The sequence below is a fragment of the Salmo salar genome, chromosome 15 (genome assembly GCF_965601325.2).
Source record: "Salmo salar chromosome 15, fSalSal1, whole genome shotgun sequence".
NCBI lineage: Eukaryota > Metazoa > Chordata > Actinopteri > Salmoniformes > Salmonidae > Salmo > Salmo salar.
The window spans coordinates 18,781,140-18,798,440 of NC_138305.1; the positions used below are offsets into that span (position 1 = coordinate 18,781,140).

A 17,301-nucleotide genomic window follows, 5' to 3' on the forward strand; every position below is an offset into this window, starting at 1 on the left:
ATTGCTGCTGCGACGACGGTCTGTCAGCTCTGTCCCTTCATAAGCTAATTCCTGCTACGACGGTCTGTCAGCTCTGTCCCTTCATAAGCTAATTGCTGCTACGACGGTCTGTCAGCTCTGTCCCTTCATAAGCTAATTGCTGCTACGACGGTCTGTCAGCTCTGTCCCTTCATAAGCTAATTGCTGCTGCTGCTGCTGCTACGCCGGTCTGTCAGCTCTGTCCCTTCATAAGCTAATTGCTGCTACGACGGTCTGTCAGCTCAGTCCCTTCATAAGCTAATTGCTGCTGCTGCTACGACGGTCTGTCAGCTCTGTCCCTCCATAAGCTAATTGCTGCTGCTGCTACGACGGTCTGTCAGGTCTGTCCCTCCATAATCTAATTGCTGCTGCTGCTACGACGGTCTGTCAGGTCTGTCCCTCCATAAGCTAATTGCTGCTGCTGCTACGACGGTCTGTCAGCTCTGTCCCTTCATAAGCTAATTGCTGCTGCTGCGACGGTCTGTCAGCTCTGTCCCTTCATAAGCTAATTGCTGCTGCTGCTACGACGGTCTGTCAGCTCTGTCCCTTCATAAGCTAATTGCTGCTGCAACGACGGTCTGTCAGCTCTGTCCCTTCATAAGCTAATTGCTGCTGCTGCTACGACGGTCTGTCAGCTCTGTCCCTTCATAAGCTAATTGCTGCTACGACGACGGTCTGTCAGCTCTGTCCCTTCATAAGCTAATTGCTGCTACGACGGTCTGTCAGCTCTGTCCCTTCATAAGCTAATTGCTGCTACGACGGTCTGTCAGCTCTGTCCCTTCATAAGCTAATTGCTGCTGCTGCTGCTACGACGGTCTGTCAGCTCTGTCCCTTCATAAGCTAATTGCTGCTACGACGGTCTGTCAGCTCTGTCCATTCATAAGCTAATTGCTGCTGCTGCTACGACGGTCTGTCAGCTCCGTCCCTTCGTAAGCTAATTGCTGCTACGACGGTCTGTCAGCTCAGTCCCTTCATAAGCTAATTGCTGCTGCTGCTACGACGGTCTGTCAGCTCTGTCCCTCCATAAGCTAATTGCTGCTGCTGCTACGACGGTCTGTCAGGTCTGTCCCTCCATAAGCTAATTGCTGCTGCTGCTACGACGGTCTGTCAGCTCTGTCCCTTCATAAGCTAATTGCTGCTGCTGCGACGGTCTGTCAGCTCTGTCCCTTCATAAGCTAATTGCTGCTACGACGGTCTGTCAGCTCTGTCCCTTCATAAGCTAATTGCTGCTACGACGGTCTGTCAGCTCTGTCCCTTCATAAGCTAATTGCTGCTACGACGGTCTGTCAGCTCTGTCCCTTCATAAGCTAATTGCTGCTGCTGCTGCTGCTACGCCGGTCTGTCAGCTCTGTCCCTTCATAAGCTAATTGCTGCTACGACGGTCTGTCAGCTCAGTCCCTTCATAAGCTAATTGCTGCTGCTGCTACGACGGTCTGTCAGCTCTGTCCCTCCATAAGCTAATTGCTGCTGCTGCTACGACGGTCTGTCAGGTCTGTCCCTCCATAATCTAATTGCTGCTGCTGCTACGACGGTCTGTCAGGTCTGTCCCTCCATAAGCTAATTGCTGCTGCTGCTACGACGGTCTGTCAGCTCTGTCCCTTCATAAGCTAATTGCTGCTGCTGCGACGGTCTGTCAGCTCTGTCCCTTCATAAGCTAATTGCTGCTGCTGCTACGACGGTCTGTCAGCTCTGTCCCTTCATAAGCTAATTGCTGCTGCAACGACGGTCTGTCAGCTCTGTCCCTTCATAAGCTAATTGCTGCTGCTGCTACGACGGTCTGTCAGCTCTGTCCCTTCATAAGCTAATTGCTGCTACGACGACGGTCTGTCAGCTCTGTCCCTTCATAAGCTAATTGCTGCTACGACGGTCTGTCAGCTCTGTCCCTTCATAAGCTAATTGCTGCTACGACGGTCTGTCAGCTCTGTCCCTTCATAAGCTAATTGCTGCTGCTGCTGCTACGACGGTCTGTCAGCTCTGTCCCTTCATAAGCTAATTGCTGCTACGACAGTCTGTCAGCTCTGTCCATTCATAAGCTAATTGCTGCTGCTGCTACGACGGTCTGTCAGCTCCGTCCCTTCGTAAGCTAATTGCTGCTACGACGGTCTGTCAGCTCAGTCCCTTCATAAGCTAATTGCTGCTGCTGCTACGACGGTCTGTCAGCTCTGTCCCTCCATAAGCTAATTGCTGCTGCTGCTACGACGGTCTGTCAGGTCTGTCCCTCCATAATCTAATTGCTGCTGCTGCTACGACGGTCTGTCAGGTCTGTCCCTCCATAAGCTAATTGCTGCTGCTGCTACGACGGTCTGTCAGCTCTGTCCCTTCATAAGCTAATTGCTGCTGCTGCGACGGTCTGTCAGCTCTGTCCCTTCATAAGCTAATTGCTGCTACGACGGTCTGTCAGCTCTGTCCCTTCATAAGCTAATTGCTGCTGCTGCTGCTACGACGGTCTGTCAGCTCTGTCCCTTCATAAGCTAATTGCTGCTACGACGGTCTGTCAGCTCTGTCCATTCATAAGCTAATTGCTGCTGCTGCTACGACGGTCTGTCAGCTCCGTCCCTTCGTAAGCTAATTGCTGCTACGACGGTCTGTCAGCTCAGTCCCTTCATAAGCTAATTGCTGCTGCTGCTACGACGGTCTGTCAGCTCTGTCCCTCCATAAGCTAATTGCTGCTGCTGCTACGACGGTCTGTCAGGTCTGTCCCTCCATAATCTAATTGCTGCTGCTGCTACGACGGTCTGTCAGGTCTGTCCCTCCATAATCTAATTGCTGCTGCTGCTACGACGGTCTGTCAGGTCTGTCCCTCCATAAGCTAATTGCTGCTGCTGCTACGACGGTCTGTCAGCTCTGTCCCTTCATAAGCTAATTGCTGCTGCTGCGACGGTCTGTCAGCTCTGTCCCTTCATAAGCTAATTGCTGCTGCTGCTACGACGGTCTGTCAGCTCTGTCCCTTCATAAGCTAATTGCTGCTGCAACGACGGTCTGTCAGCTCTGTCCCTTCATAAGCTAATTACTGCTGCGACGACGGTCTGTCAGCTCTGTCCCTTCATAAGCTAATTGCTGCTACGACGGTCTGTCAGCTCTGTCCCTTCATAAGCTAATTGCTGCTACGACGGTCTGTCAGCTCTGTCCCTTCATAAGCTAATTGCTGCTGCTGCTGCTACGACGGTCTGTCAGCTCTGTCCCTTCATAAGCTAATTGCTGCTACGACGGTCTGTCAGCTCTGTCCATTCATAAGCTAATTGCTGCTGCTGCTACGACGGTCTGTCAGCTCCGTCCCTTCGTAAGCTAATTGCTGCTACGACGGTCTGTCAGCTCTGTCCCTTCGTAAGCTAATTGCTGCTGCTGCTGCTACGACGACGGTCTGTCAGCTCTGTCCCTTCGTAAGCTAATTGCTGCTGCTACTACGACGACGGTCTGTCAGCTCTGTCCCTTCATAAGCTAATTGCTGCTACGACGGTCTGTCAGCTCTGTCCCTTCATAAGCTAATTGCTGCTACGACGGTCTGTCAGCTCTGTCCCTTCATAAGCTAATTGCTGCTACGACGGTCTGTCAGCTCTGTCCCTTCATAAGCTAATTGCTGCTGCTGCTGCTGCTGCTACGCCGGTCTGTCAGCTCTGTCCCTTCATAAGCTAATTGCTGCTACGACGGTCTGTCAGCTCAGTCCCTTCATAAGCTAATTGCTGCTGCTACGACGGTCTGTCAGCTCTGTCCCTCCATAAGCTAATTGCTGCTGCTGCTACGACGGTCTGTCAGCTCTGTCCCTCCATAAGCTAATTGCTGCTGCTGCTACTACGGTCTGTCAGGTCTGTCCCTCCATAAGCTAATTGCTGCTGCTGCTACGACGGTCTGTCAGGTCTGTCCCTCCATAAGCTAATTGCTGCTGCTGCTACGACGGTCTGTCAGCTCTGTCCCTCCATAAGCTAATTGCTGCTGCTGCTACGACGGTCTGTCAGCTCTGTCCCTCCATAAGCTAATTGCTGCTGCTGCTACGACGGTCTGTCAGCTCTGTCCCTTCATAAGCTAATTGCTGCTGCTGCTACGACGGTCTGTCAGCTCTGTCCCTTCATAAGCTAATTGCTGCTGCGACGACGGTCTGTCAGCTCTGTCCCTTCATAAGCTAATTGCTGCTGCGACGACGGTCTGTCAGCTCTGTCCCTTCATAAGCTAATTGCTGCTGCGACGACGGTCTGTCAGCTCTGTCCCTTCATAAGCTAATTGCTGCTACGACGGTCTGTCAGCTCTGTCCCTTCATAAGCTAATTGCTGCTACGACGGTCTGTCAGCTCTGTCCCTTCATAAGCTAATTGCTGCTACGACGGTCTGTCAGCTCTGTCCCTTCATAAGCTAATTGCTGCTACGACGGTCTGTCAGCTCTGTCCCTTCATAAGCTAACTGCTGCTACGACGGTCTGTCAGCTCTGTCCCTTCATAAGCTAACTGCTGCTACGACGGTCTGTCAGCTCTGTCCCTTCGTAAGCTAATTGCTGCTACGACGGTCTGTCAGCTCTGTCCCTTCGTAAGCTAATTGCTGCTACGACGGTCTGTCAGCTCTGTCCCTTCATAAGCTAATTGCTGCTACGACGGTCTGTCAGCTCTGTCCCTTCATAAGCTAATTGCTGCTACGACGGTCTGTCAGCTCTGTCCCTTCGTAAGCTAATTGCTGCTACGACGGTCTGTCAGCTCTGTCAATTCATAAGCTAATTGCTGCTGCTGCTGCTGCTACGACGACGGTCTGTCAGCTCTGTCCCTTCATAAGCTAATTGCTGCTGCTACGACGGTCTGTCAGCTCTGTCCCTTCATAAGCTAATTGCTGCTGCTACGACGGTCTGTCAGCTCTGTCCCTTCATAAGCTAATTGCTGCTGCTGCTGCTGCTACGATGGTCTGTCAGCTCTGTCCCTTCATAAGCTAATTGCTGCTGCTACGACGGTCTGTCAGCTCTGTCCCTTAATAAGCTAATTGCTGCTGCTACGACGGTCTGTCAGCTCTGTCCCTTCATAAGCTAATTGCTGCTGCTACGACGGTCTGTCAGCTCTGTCCCTTCATAAGCTAATTGCTGCTGCTACGACGGTCTGTCAGCTCTGTCCCTTCATAAGCTAATTGCTGCTGCTACGACGGTCTGTCAGCTCTGTCCCTTCATAAGCTAATTGCTGCTACGACGGTCTGTCAGCTCTGTCCCTTCGTAAGCTAATTGCTGCTACGACGGTCTGTCAGCTCTGTCCCTTCATAAGCTAATTGCTGCTACGACGGTCTGTCAGCTCTGTTCTCGCTGGAGTGAAATAACTAATGAGCTGCAGACAACTATAAAACAACTTTATTACTATGTGGATATTTATCCCAAGTTAATTTATACACCATTGCTTTATGCAATAATATCTTTTATTAAAAAAAATTAAAAAAAAAAGGTATACAATGAAATATATTTTCCTCGCTATAATATATGATTAATGTATTGTTCGGTTCGCAGTGCACCCTGTACCGAACGGTTCAATACAAATATATGTACCGTTTCACCCTTATGTCAGAGTATTTTGAAAAAAAATTGGACGGAATGGTAATTTATGTTTTTGAATAATGAAAGTTGTAAATGTGGTTTATGAGTTGTGACCCTACGGTGGCAACACATACATTGAGTGATGTCAATGGGTCTTTCTCCATTCTGATTGTCTTATACTGTTCAATTCAACCTAAAATACATTTATGGATTTTTCATCCTGCACTGATTTGAGATCATTTCCACACTGCCACGTAGGACTGCACGATATGGGCAAAAAAAACAAAAAAAATCTAGGTGTTATTTTTAACCAAATGTTGCAATTGCGATTTGACCTGTGATTTAGAGCAAAACAATTGGTGAACTGTTGGAATTATTTTAATTCTATAGTTAGAATATAATAGTGGGAACTTTGAAAACAGTTTGACATAATAAAATGCCAGGGAGGAGTTATTGTGACAGGGTAGGAACCTACCCTATAATCTCTGGCTAAACTGAACGTTCTCTTCGCTACTTCATGTAGCTAACACATTCTTGCTTTGCGTATTTGTTTTTTGACTTGGAAAATACTTTTGCACAAAAAAACATGCAGATATAGGTCTACACCATTGGTATTATCAGGCTATATTGCTAGTTATGTTTGCTATGACTCACTGCATTTATTAGCTAGCGATTAGCGATTACAAATGAGTAATTAGCAGCTAACAAGATTTAGGCCCAACTTGCTAAGAAAAGGACAAACTAGCTGTTTGCAGATGTAAGAAACACAAACTAATAATGTCATTATATAAAGCTAGTGGATTTATAGCACATTCAGAAAGTATTCAGACTCCTTCCCTTCTTCCACAATGTTACAGCCTTATTCTAAAATTGATTAATAAAGATCAGACCCTTTTTTAAATTTTTTGCCTAAAATGACATACCCAAATCTAACTGATTGTAGCTCAGGACCTGAAGCAGGGATATGCTATTGATACCATTTGAAAGAAAACACTTTGAAGTTTGTGGAAATGTGAAATTAATGTAGGAGAACATAACACATTAAATCTGGTAAAAGATTTTTTTAAAAAACATGAATTTTTTTGTTCCATTTTGAAATGCAAAAGAAAGGCCAAAATGTAATATTCCAGGTTAAACACATTTTAGATTTTGGCCACTAGATGGCAGCAGTGTATGTGCAAAGCTTTAGACTGATTCAATGAACCATTGCATTTCAGTTCAAAATGTTATATCAAGACTGCCCAAATATGCCTATTTGGTTTATTAATACATTTTCAAATTCATAACTGTACACTCTCCTCAAACAATAGCATGGTATTCTTTCACAGTAATAGCTACTGTAAATTGGACAGTGCAGTTAGATTAACAAGAATTTAAGCTTTCTGCCAATATCAGATATGTCCTGGGCAATTTTCTTGTTATTTACAACCTCATGCTAAACACATTAGGCTACGTTAGCGCAACCGTCCCGCGGTCACCGATCCTGTAGAGGTTAAATACAAATTTTCCTTAGCAACACACACAATACCCCATTATGACAAAGTAAAAACAGGTTTTGAAATTTTTTGCACATTTATTACAAAATAAAAAACAGAAATACCGTATTTACATAAGTATTCAGACCCTTTGCTATGAGACTTGAAATTTAGCTCAGGTGCATCCTGTTTCCATTGATCATCTTTGAGATGTTTCTACAACTTGATCGGAGTCCACCTGTGGTAAATCCAATTGATTGGACATGATTTGGAAACCAAGCCATGAGGTCGAAGGAATTGTTCGTAGTGCTCCGAGACAGGATTGTGTTGAGGCACAGATCTGGGGAAGGGTAGCAAAAAATGTCTGTAGCATTGAAGGTCCCCAAGCACACATTGACCTCCATTCTTAAATGGAAGAAGTTTGGAACCACCAAGACGCTTCCTAGAGCTGGCCGCCCGGTTAAACTGATCAATCGGGGGAGAAGAGCCTTGGTCAGGAAGGTGACTAAGAACCTGATCGTCACTGACAGAGCTCCTCTGTGGAGATGGGAGAGCCTTCCAGAAGGACAACCATCTCTGCAGCACTCCACCAATCATGCATTTATGGTAGAGTGGCCAGACGGAAGCCACTCTTCAGTAAAAGGTACATGACAGCCCGCTTGGAATTTGCCAAAAGGCACCTAAAGACTCTCAGACCATGAGAAACAAAATTCTCTGGTCTGATGAAACCAAGTTGAACTCTTTGGCCTGAATGCCAAGTGTCATGTCTAGAGGAAACCTGGCACCATCCCTACAGTGAAGCATGGTGGTGGCAGCATCATGCTGTGGGGATGTTTTTCACCGGCAGGGACTGGGAGACTAGTCAGGATCAAGGGAAAGCTAAACGGAGCAAAGTACAGAGAGATCCTTGATGAAAACCTGCTCCAGAGCGCTCAGGACCTCAGAAGGTGAAGCTTGGCACCAGTCTAACAGGACAATGACCTTAAGAACACATCCAAGACAACAGAGTGGCTTCGGGACAAGTCTCTGAATGTCTTTGAGTGGTCCAGCCAGAGCCCGGACTTGAACCTGATCGAACATCTCTGGAGAGACCTGAAAATAGCTGTGTAGCGACGCTCCCCATCCAACCTGACAGAGCTTTAGAGGATCTGCAGAGAAGAAATGGGAGAAACTCCCCAAATACAGGTGTGCCAAGCTTGTAGCGTCATACCCAGGAAGACTCGCTGCCAAAGGCTGTAATCGCTGCCAAAGGTGCTTCAACAAAGTACTTAAAGGGTCTGAACACTATGTAAATGTGAGAGTTTTTTTTATACAATTTTTTATAAAATGAGCAAAAATGTAAAAAACGGATTTTGTTTTGTCATTATGGGGTATTGAGTGTAGATTGATGAGGTGAAAAAAAACAAAAAAAAACAATCGAATCCATTTTAGAATAAGGCTGTATTCAAAATGTGGAAAAAGTCAAGGGGTCTGAAAACTTTCCCAAGGCAAAGTGAAAACAGCATTGTGGTCATCAACACTGTTGCATGTGCAATATTGACCATGCAGACTGAACACAACCTCCTGGTCGAGGAACAACAAATGAGCTTCTTGAGTGACAGGGGGTGGGGCTAGATCTGTGTGGAAAGCGGCGTGGAGAGAGATGACTCAAGTAGCGAAGTAAACTATAAAAATAGAAGTTACACAAGCCGTATCACATTTAACAAACCAAACATTGAAATGCCATTATAAAAGGTAAAGTAAAAACCCAAACCGGTCCGTGTATCAATACAGGTATATAGTAAAATACAGTAAACCACACAGCCCTAGAAGACAGCTAGGTAGACAGCTAGGCAGGCAGACAGCTAGGCAGGTAGTTACGTAGCCATCTAGGCTGATGTGTAGACAGCTAGGCAGGTGTGTAAACAGCTAGGCAAACAGCTCGGCAGGTAGGTAGGTTGGTGTGTAGCCAGCTAGGCTGATGTGTAGGCAGCTAGGCATGTGTGTAGGCAGGTGTGAAGACAGCTAGAAAGATGTGTAGGCAGGTGTGAAGACAGCTCGGCAGGCCGGTGTGTAGACAGCTAAGCAGGTGTGTAAACAGTAGGCAGGTAGATTGCTAGGTAGATAGGTAGACAGCTAGGCAGGTGTGTAAACAGGTAGGCAGGTGTGGAGACAGCTAGGCAGGTGTGTAAACAGGTAGGCAGGTGTGGAGACAGCTAGGCAGGTGTGTAAACAGGTAGGCAGGTGTGGAGACAGCTAGGTAGGTAGCCAGATAGGCGGGTGTGTAGACAGCTGGGCGGCTGTGTAGACGGGTGTGTAGACCGCTGGGCGGCTGTGTAGACGGGTGTGTAGACCGCTAGGCAGGCGAGACAGGTAGACCGCTAGGCAGGCGAGACAGGTAGACCGCTAGGCAGGCGAGACAGGTAGACCCGCTAGGCAGGCGCGACAGGTAGACCCGCTAGGCAGGCGCGACAGGTAGACCCGCTAGGCAGGCGCGACAGGTAGACCCGCTAGGCAGGCGCGACAGGTAGACCGCTAGGCAGGCGCGACAGGTAGACAGCTAGGCAGGCGCGACAGGTAGACAGCTAGGCAGGCGCGACAGGTAGACAGCTAGGCAGGCGCGACAGGTAGACAGCTAGGCAGGCGCGACAGGTAGACAGCTAGGCAGGCGCGACAGGTAGACAGCTAGGCAGGCGCGACAGGTAGACAGCTAGGCAGGCGCGACAGGTAGACAGCTAGGCAGGCGCGACAGGTAGACAGCTAGGCAGGCGCGACAGGTAGACAGCTAGGCAGGCGCGACAGGTAGACAGCTAGGCAGGCGCGACAGGTAGACAGCTAGGCAGGCGCGACAGGTAGACAGCTAGGCAGGCGCGACAGGTAGACAGCTAGGCAGGCGCGACAGGTAGACAGCTAGGCAGGCGCGACAGGTAGACAGCTAGGCAGGCGCGCAGGTAGACAGCTAGGCAGGCGCGCAGGTAGACAGCTAGGCAGGCGCGCAGGTAGACAGCTAGGCAGGCGCGCAGGTAGACAGCTAGGCAGGCGCGCAGGTAGACAGCTAGGCAGGCGCGCAGGTAGACAGCTAGGCAGGCGCGCAGGTAGACAGCTAGGCAGGCGCGCAGGTAGACAGCTAGGCACGCAGCTAGACAGCTAGGCACGCAGCTAGACAGCTAGGCACGCAGCTAGACAGCTAGGCACGCAGCTAGACAGCTAGGCACGCAGGTAGACAGCTAGGCACGCAGGTAGACAGCTAGGCAGGTAAGTAGCTATCGCAGCTAGGTAGGTAGGTAGCTAGGCAGGTGTGTAAACAGGTAGGCAAGTAGACAGCTAGTCAGGTGTGTAAACAGGTAGACCGCTAGGCATGAAGACCGCTAGGCAGGTGTGTAGGCAGGTAGGTAGACAGCTAGGTCAGTAAAACAGGCAAACGCCTCAGTGGCTTGGCCAGAGAACCATGTATATTCCTCTCAGTAAAACAGGCAAACCCCTCAGAACGATGTACGGATGACCTCCAACCCTCTCACCGCCCCTCTTCCTCACTCTGTCCTCAGACGGAGAGGTTGTAAAACAGCCTATAACAATACCCCGACCCTGTGTGTTCCCTAATGTAATGCACCACAGACACAAACAAATGGCTGTTCTGATAGAGAGCAGCAATAGCCTGTAACTACTGTCTAAAACCAGCCCATCTCTCTCTGTTCTCCCCCTGTAGGTTTTGACTGTCAGTGTGGTTATATGGGTCTGAAAGGCGACTGAGAGAGGGAGGAAGAAGAGGGTGTCGCTGTGAAATTGTTTTGTAATACTACAAAATAAATAAAGGCAGACATCCCTCCTTCCTACACAGATTAAGCCCATTGGTGAAACGGACACACTAAGGCGCATTCACTAAGGAATAAAGCGGTCACTTTAAAACTGCGACAGTGTGGCACTCATCCCTACCGGCTGGATGGGTGACATTCCGTAACGCGACAAGTGCACGGAGTGGTGACAGACTTTCTGGTGTGGGTGGACAGCGGCCACGGAGAGAGCAGGTGCTTCGACATAAAACACACGGAATAACACGGATGAACGCTGACATGTCCAGCGCATCCCCTCTAGACTCCCCTCCGACCAAACGGTCACCACTGAACCCTTCTCACCGGCAATGTTCCGGCTCGGCGTCGCTAAATACAACCAATGTTATCCTCTCTCGAATACAACATAAACTACATTCACAACTAGTATCTGGTTTAAAAAAAAAAAAAAATGCCCAACTCACCTTCCTTTTAGGCATGTTGTGCTATAGAAATCTTATTCCCGCCAGAGAGGATGGAAGAGTTCACGCAGCACCGTGCAAGAGGAGAACTGTCACCACATACCGGATCAATACCAAACACCTTCCATAACCACATGCTAATCATATGCACACCGTCATCTCTGCCCATAGGCCAGACACGCAGACGTTTCTCCTGTAGTGCCACGGGATTGGTCAAGCCCCCTTGTATGCAAATATTACAACAGTAACCATTGGTTGAGAATAGGATCCCATGGCGCGTGTCTGATTGGATACAAGCTCTTTGTAAGCAAATCACAGCTTCTTCATGGTAATGAACAGAAAAAGAATAGAATGAGGAGAAGAGAAGAAAGACTGGTAAAAAAGGGGACCGTGTTCTAGGTGTCTCTGGGTAATGTAGGCTGGAAGGGAACGAGCCAGAACCACGACACTAAAACAGTGTTATTATTAAGGGAAGAGCTGTTTAAACACACTACTAATCAAGAACAATCAATAAAACAAAACACATTGATAGAGGAGTTATGTTCCTCACTGATTCACCTGGACTGTCCTCCGAGACTTTGATTAGTTTGATACAGAATAGTAGTATATTTCTGCTTCAGAAACTCTGAGGTTATTGTTAACCTCACTAGGGTAGGGGGCAGGGGCGGAAATCCCGGGGGGGACGGGGGGGACACGACCCCCCCCATCCTGGGAAAAATATGATTTGTCCCCCCCAATATATCACTGAAACATAACTATGTAATTTAAATAATATTAATAATACGCAATGAAAGCAATTGTGCTGATTATAGACACATAATAGCGCGTTTTTAAGTTTCAAAAGATTGCGACCCCTCCCACCCTTTGCCTCACAATGGTTTGATCCACTGCCAGTTCCTTAGTTGGCAAGGTAACAGAGGGGTCGTGTCTACTGTCTGAAAGGCACTCAATGAACGTAACTGACGTAAGGTTAATCCAGTCAATCGCGCACACACACTAGCTGAATATGCAGAGCTAGCGCGCAAATATGAACTATTAAGCTAGCTAGTACCTATTCCATTTATGTGGCGTTGTCAAAGATGGAATCTTTGCTATCGTCAATTTATTCCAAGATCAGCATGCAGATGATGTAAGTTAGTGCTTCAAAGTCCCTGTGATAAGGTTAGCGATAAACTGAAGTCCAAACTGAACAGAACTACACTCTCTTCTACCATTGTCTTAAATATATTTAATGGTCTCGTTGCAAAAGCTAAATTGTCGCAAGGGAACTTTTATTTATTTATTTTATTTCACCTTTATTTAACCCGGGTAGCAAAGATTATAGCAAACACCACTGAAACTGAATTGGTGCTCGCTAGCTTTGCAAATTCAGCTATTGTTGGAAGCCAGCCAATATGAAACAAACTATTAAAATTACAAAAGGTTGCAGCATATGTTGTGTAAATGGTGAACTCATACAGCTGTCAACTCTTGTCATTTTAATCCGTTTCACATTTGCTAGCTACTTTTTAGATTGAAGCCCAAATAGAATGATAGAAGATGATAGAAGCCCATCTCCTACTGTAAATAACCTACACACTGTGTGTGTGTGTAGCCAGCCAGCCAGGTAGAAAAATGGCAGAAAAATAAAAGACGGACATCAGAGTATTTTTCAGTACACCAAAACGCAAAGTAAGAACCCTAGTAGCCTAATATCTCAGACTAGTTGATAAAATGTTCATAAGAAAGAAATGAAATTCTAATGGAAATGTTTCACAATGATGTCATTAGGCAGAGCAGGCAACAGATGGCACACAGACAGCAGAGTTGGGGACAGCTATGCAGGGACAGACTGGCAGAGACAGGGAGTCTCAGGTAAGTTTGTTGAGTCTTTGTTTGGCAACATTATGAAAGGTTCTCAATTTTTTTGACTTGTAAAATAGGAACATAATTGGAAAATGCCATGGATACCCCCACTCTCAACTTAAACTGGTGACTGAACTAAGATTTGTTAAAGGCAATGGTATTGCTGTTGTGATTAGTTGTGTAGTTTTGGGTACCGGTAGTTAGGAGTACGGCAAACACCTTATTTCTTTGGTTCCTCAATATACATTTACCATATTACAATGTAGGCTATGTGTTACAGCACTACTTTTGGTGTCCCCCTCAGGAATTGCTCTTGAGAAAATTTCATGTAATTGTCCCCTCCAAAGTTGATATCAGATTTTCGCCCCTGGTAGGGGGCAATATTTTCACGGCCGGATGAAAAACGTACCCAAATTAAACGGCCTAGTACTCTGGCCCAGAAACGAGAATATGCATATTATTAGTAGATTTGGATAGAAAACACTCTGAAGTTTCTAAAACTGTTTGAATGATGTCTGTGAGTATAACAGAACTACTCCCACATTAGACCTAATGTCACAAGAATATTCAGTCAATGCAGCAATCTTCTTTCTCAAAGACTAAATATGAGTGTTTTTATAGTTAAATGGATACATTTATTAAATCCATAATTGCAGCATCAACATATATTCACAGGACAAGTTAAAAGTCCCAGGAAAACCGAGAGTGAATAAATGAATGACTTCCCACCACATCCCTGATGATATCGCTGTAGCCCAGTAGTAAGGCTACTGTACTAGATACCAGCCCAGTAGTAAGGCTACTGTACTAGATACCAGCCCAGTAGTAAGGCTACTGTACTAGATACCAGCCCAGTAGTAAGGCTACTGTACTAGATACCAGCCCAGTAGTTAGGCTACTGTACTAGATACCAGCCCAGTAGTTAGGCTACTGTAGTAGATACCAGCCCAGTAGTAAGGCTACTGTACTAGATACCAGCCCAGTAGTTAGGCTACTGTACTAGATACCAGCCCAGTAGTAAGGCTAATGTACTAGGTACCAGCCCAGTAGTAAGGCTACTGTACTAGGTACCAGCCCAGTAGTAAGGCTACTGTATTAGATACCAGCCCAGTAGTAAGGCTACTGTACTAGATACCAGCCCAATGACACGTGATGGACATGAGAGGAGACACACAGCACTCAGCTCAAACAACTATTCTACTACGACATCATCGTGGACGGATCTCACGCAACATCTGACATATGCATCACAGTGGAGCTCACTTCACACAACATTCTACAGTGACATCACAGTGGAGCTCACTTCACACAACATTCTACAGTGACATCACAATGGAGCTCACTTCACACAACATTCTACATAAATAATCCTTCCAACAACAATGGCCACCGGCCATCCATCTCAACATTCTACATAAATAAACCTTCTAACAACAATGGCCACCGGCCATCCATCTCAACATTCTACATCAATAAACCATCAGACAACAATGGCCACCGGCCATCCATCTCAACATTCTACATAAATAAACCTTCTAATAACAATGGCCACCGGCCATCCATCTCAACATTCTACATCAATAAACCTTCTAACAACAATGGCCACCGGCCATCCCTCTCAACATTCTACAGTGACATCACAATGGAGCTCACTTCACACAACATTCTACAATGACATCACAGTGGAGCTCACTTCACACAACATTCTACATAAATAATCCTTCCAACAACAATGGCCACCGGCCATCCATCTTCTACATCAATAAAACTTCAGACAACAATGGCCACCGGCTATCCATCTCAACATTCTACATAAATAAACCTTCCAACAACAATGGCCAGTAGCCATCCATCTCAACATTCTACATAAATAATCCTTCCAACAACAATGGCCACCGGCCATCCATCTCAACATCACTAAACCTTCCAACAACAATGGCCACCGGCCATCCATCTCAAAATTCTACATCAATTAACCTTCAGACAACAATGGCCACCGGCCATCAATCTCAACATTCTACATCAATAAACCTTCAGACAACAATGGCCACCGGCCATCCATCTCAACATTCTACATCAATTAACCTTCAGACAACAATGGCCACCGGCCATCCATCTCAACATTCTACATAAATAATAATTCCAACAACAATGGCCACCGGCCATCCATCTCAACATTCTACATAAATAAACCTTCCAACAATGGCCACCGGCCATCAATCTCAACGTTCTACAGTGACATCACAATGGAGCTCACTTCACACACATTCTACAGTGACATCACAGTGGAGCTCACTTCACACAACATTCTACAGTGACATCACAGTGGAGCTCACTTCACACAACATTCTACAGTGACATCACAATGAGGTTAACCACCCCTCCGCTTTACCACACGGCAGAGCTTCACAATAGGCTACTGTCATGACGTTGGCCTGTGGGTAAGGTTTATGACCCCCCCCCCATAAATACCTTTCTCTCTTCCCCTCTCTGACCCTACTGAAGGACTGCTGTCTTGAAGGACTGCTGTCCTGTTAAATATAGAGAGTCTGGGAACATCAAACAAATGGGGAAAGGAACCATATTTTGGTAATAAAACCAGTTGGAAATATGCTTTGGAAAGTAATAAGTATGGATGTCAGTTCGTTGTTATCTGAGACATTATGACTGATGACAGGACGACATAAACTGTACCTGAGAAAGTATACACCCTCTAGTTATCAGAGTAACATGGAATTGTTATGCAATTGAAATGTTTGATATTGGAATTGTTTGTTAGGAGATTAAATGTCATTTTAGCTTCCAAATGAGAGAATTGGGTTTTCATAAGGAAAGTGCCCTGCTTGATCAGTGGCCCACCCCTGTGAAGAGACAGGGGTTATAAACGTTGAAACACATCCCTCTCCACTATATAAGCCTTTGACGAAAAGATAACCACGTTGTTCCAGTACGGGAGGTCTGCAGCCTCTACGTTAGAAGGACACACATGTCAAGGACAGAACTAAGCCAACCTCGGCGTGAGCTTTGGTGGCGAATGGTATGAACTTTGAGCTTATTCACTACAGAAGTGATACTTCCTAGCCGTTGAGTTAGCAGCGGCCGCTGTAGACATGGGCTAGGATAGGACGGACGACGGATCCAGTCTAACAGACGGACGGAGATACCACCACGTATTCAATTTACCACCAGAGACATTCTTGCGAGGACAGGAAGGTCTGTTGGCCAACCCGGCCAGCATCTACGACCAATCTACCGAAGCGCAGCTCAGAGTAAATATTTATTGCATTTTCCTTTTCCAAATGGGCGGTAATTTAGAATGCATAAGATAATGTATTTCCGATAGCATAGCTGCTGTTTCTTCGTTCCTAAGTCTTCCCGCTCTTTCATTCAAGCCCAACCCCCTTTCCTTTGTGTAATCAGCCATGATACAGGTTCCGTCCACCAGGACGTTTTCTGTATGACATCATATGTATTCGGTGTATTTGTAATTCTGTGTGATTGTTTAGGTATTTAGTAAATAAATAATTAAACCCAATTTTGTATTGCTGATTCAACTTGTTAGCCAGGGTTCGTGAAGATAGCCAAGAATTTATAACTTTCATTATGAGACTGAAAATAAGATAAGGGTTAATATTGACTGCTATCGATGTAAAATATTACTAAGTATTTTAAGAGTTTATTCGGAAGATAACGGCTCTATAAACGTTCTTCCGTGGTGCCCCGACTTTCTAGTTAATTACATTTACATGATTAGCTTAATCAGGTAATATTAATTACAGAGAAAGAATTTTATAGGTTAGCATGTCATATCACTTAATCCGGCATAGCCAAAGACACGACATTTGACGCCCCGTGCGAGGAATCTAAAATAGGATGAATCTTTCATTTTGAGTCAGCCTATATAAAATTGAAAAGCAGATTACATAATATACCAAGTTTATTATAGACATTATGGGAATTGTAGACCGAAATTATTGGTGCGTGTGTGCTCTGGAGAATCGCCTCCGTGTTGTGCTCTGACGTAGTCAGTGGCGAGCATAAGCTATACAGTTCTGTATGAGGACTGATAAAGCTATCTGTGAAATAGCGTGTTTGGCCAAACGCTGGGCTATTTGTGCCTCGCGCGTTTCAGACGCGTGTTGGCTAGATCATTATTAATTTCTCGAGCGAGGACAAAGACCCAGCCGATTGAAATTTAGGAGAGATTAGCTTGACCAGCGATAAGTATCTCTCTGTCTCTCTCGC

General features: G+C 46.2%; 1 protein-coding gene across 2 annotated transcripts in view; it reads right to left on the reverse strand.

The window, feature by feature from the left end:
* hmgn3 (high mobility group nucleosomal binding domain 3) overlaps positions 1–11,328 on the reverse strand; it is a 102,391-nt gene extending 91,063 nt beyond the window's left edge. For both annotated transcript variants that reach the window (XM_014143595.3, XM_014143594.3), the window contains exon 1: positions 11,215–11,328. In XM_014143595.3, the coding sequence (XP_013999070.1) occupies positions 11,215–11,229 (15 nt within the window). In that variant the 5' untranslated portion in view covers positions 11,230–11,328. The remainder of the gene's footprint in view (positions 1–11,214) is intronic.
* Between the last annotated feature and the right edge of the window lie 5,973 nt (positions 11,329–17,301).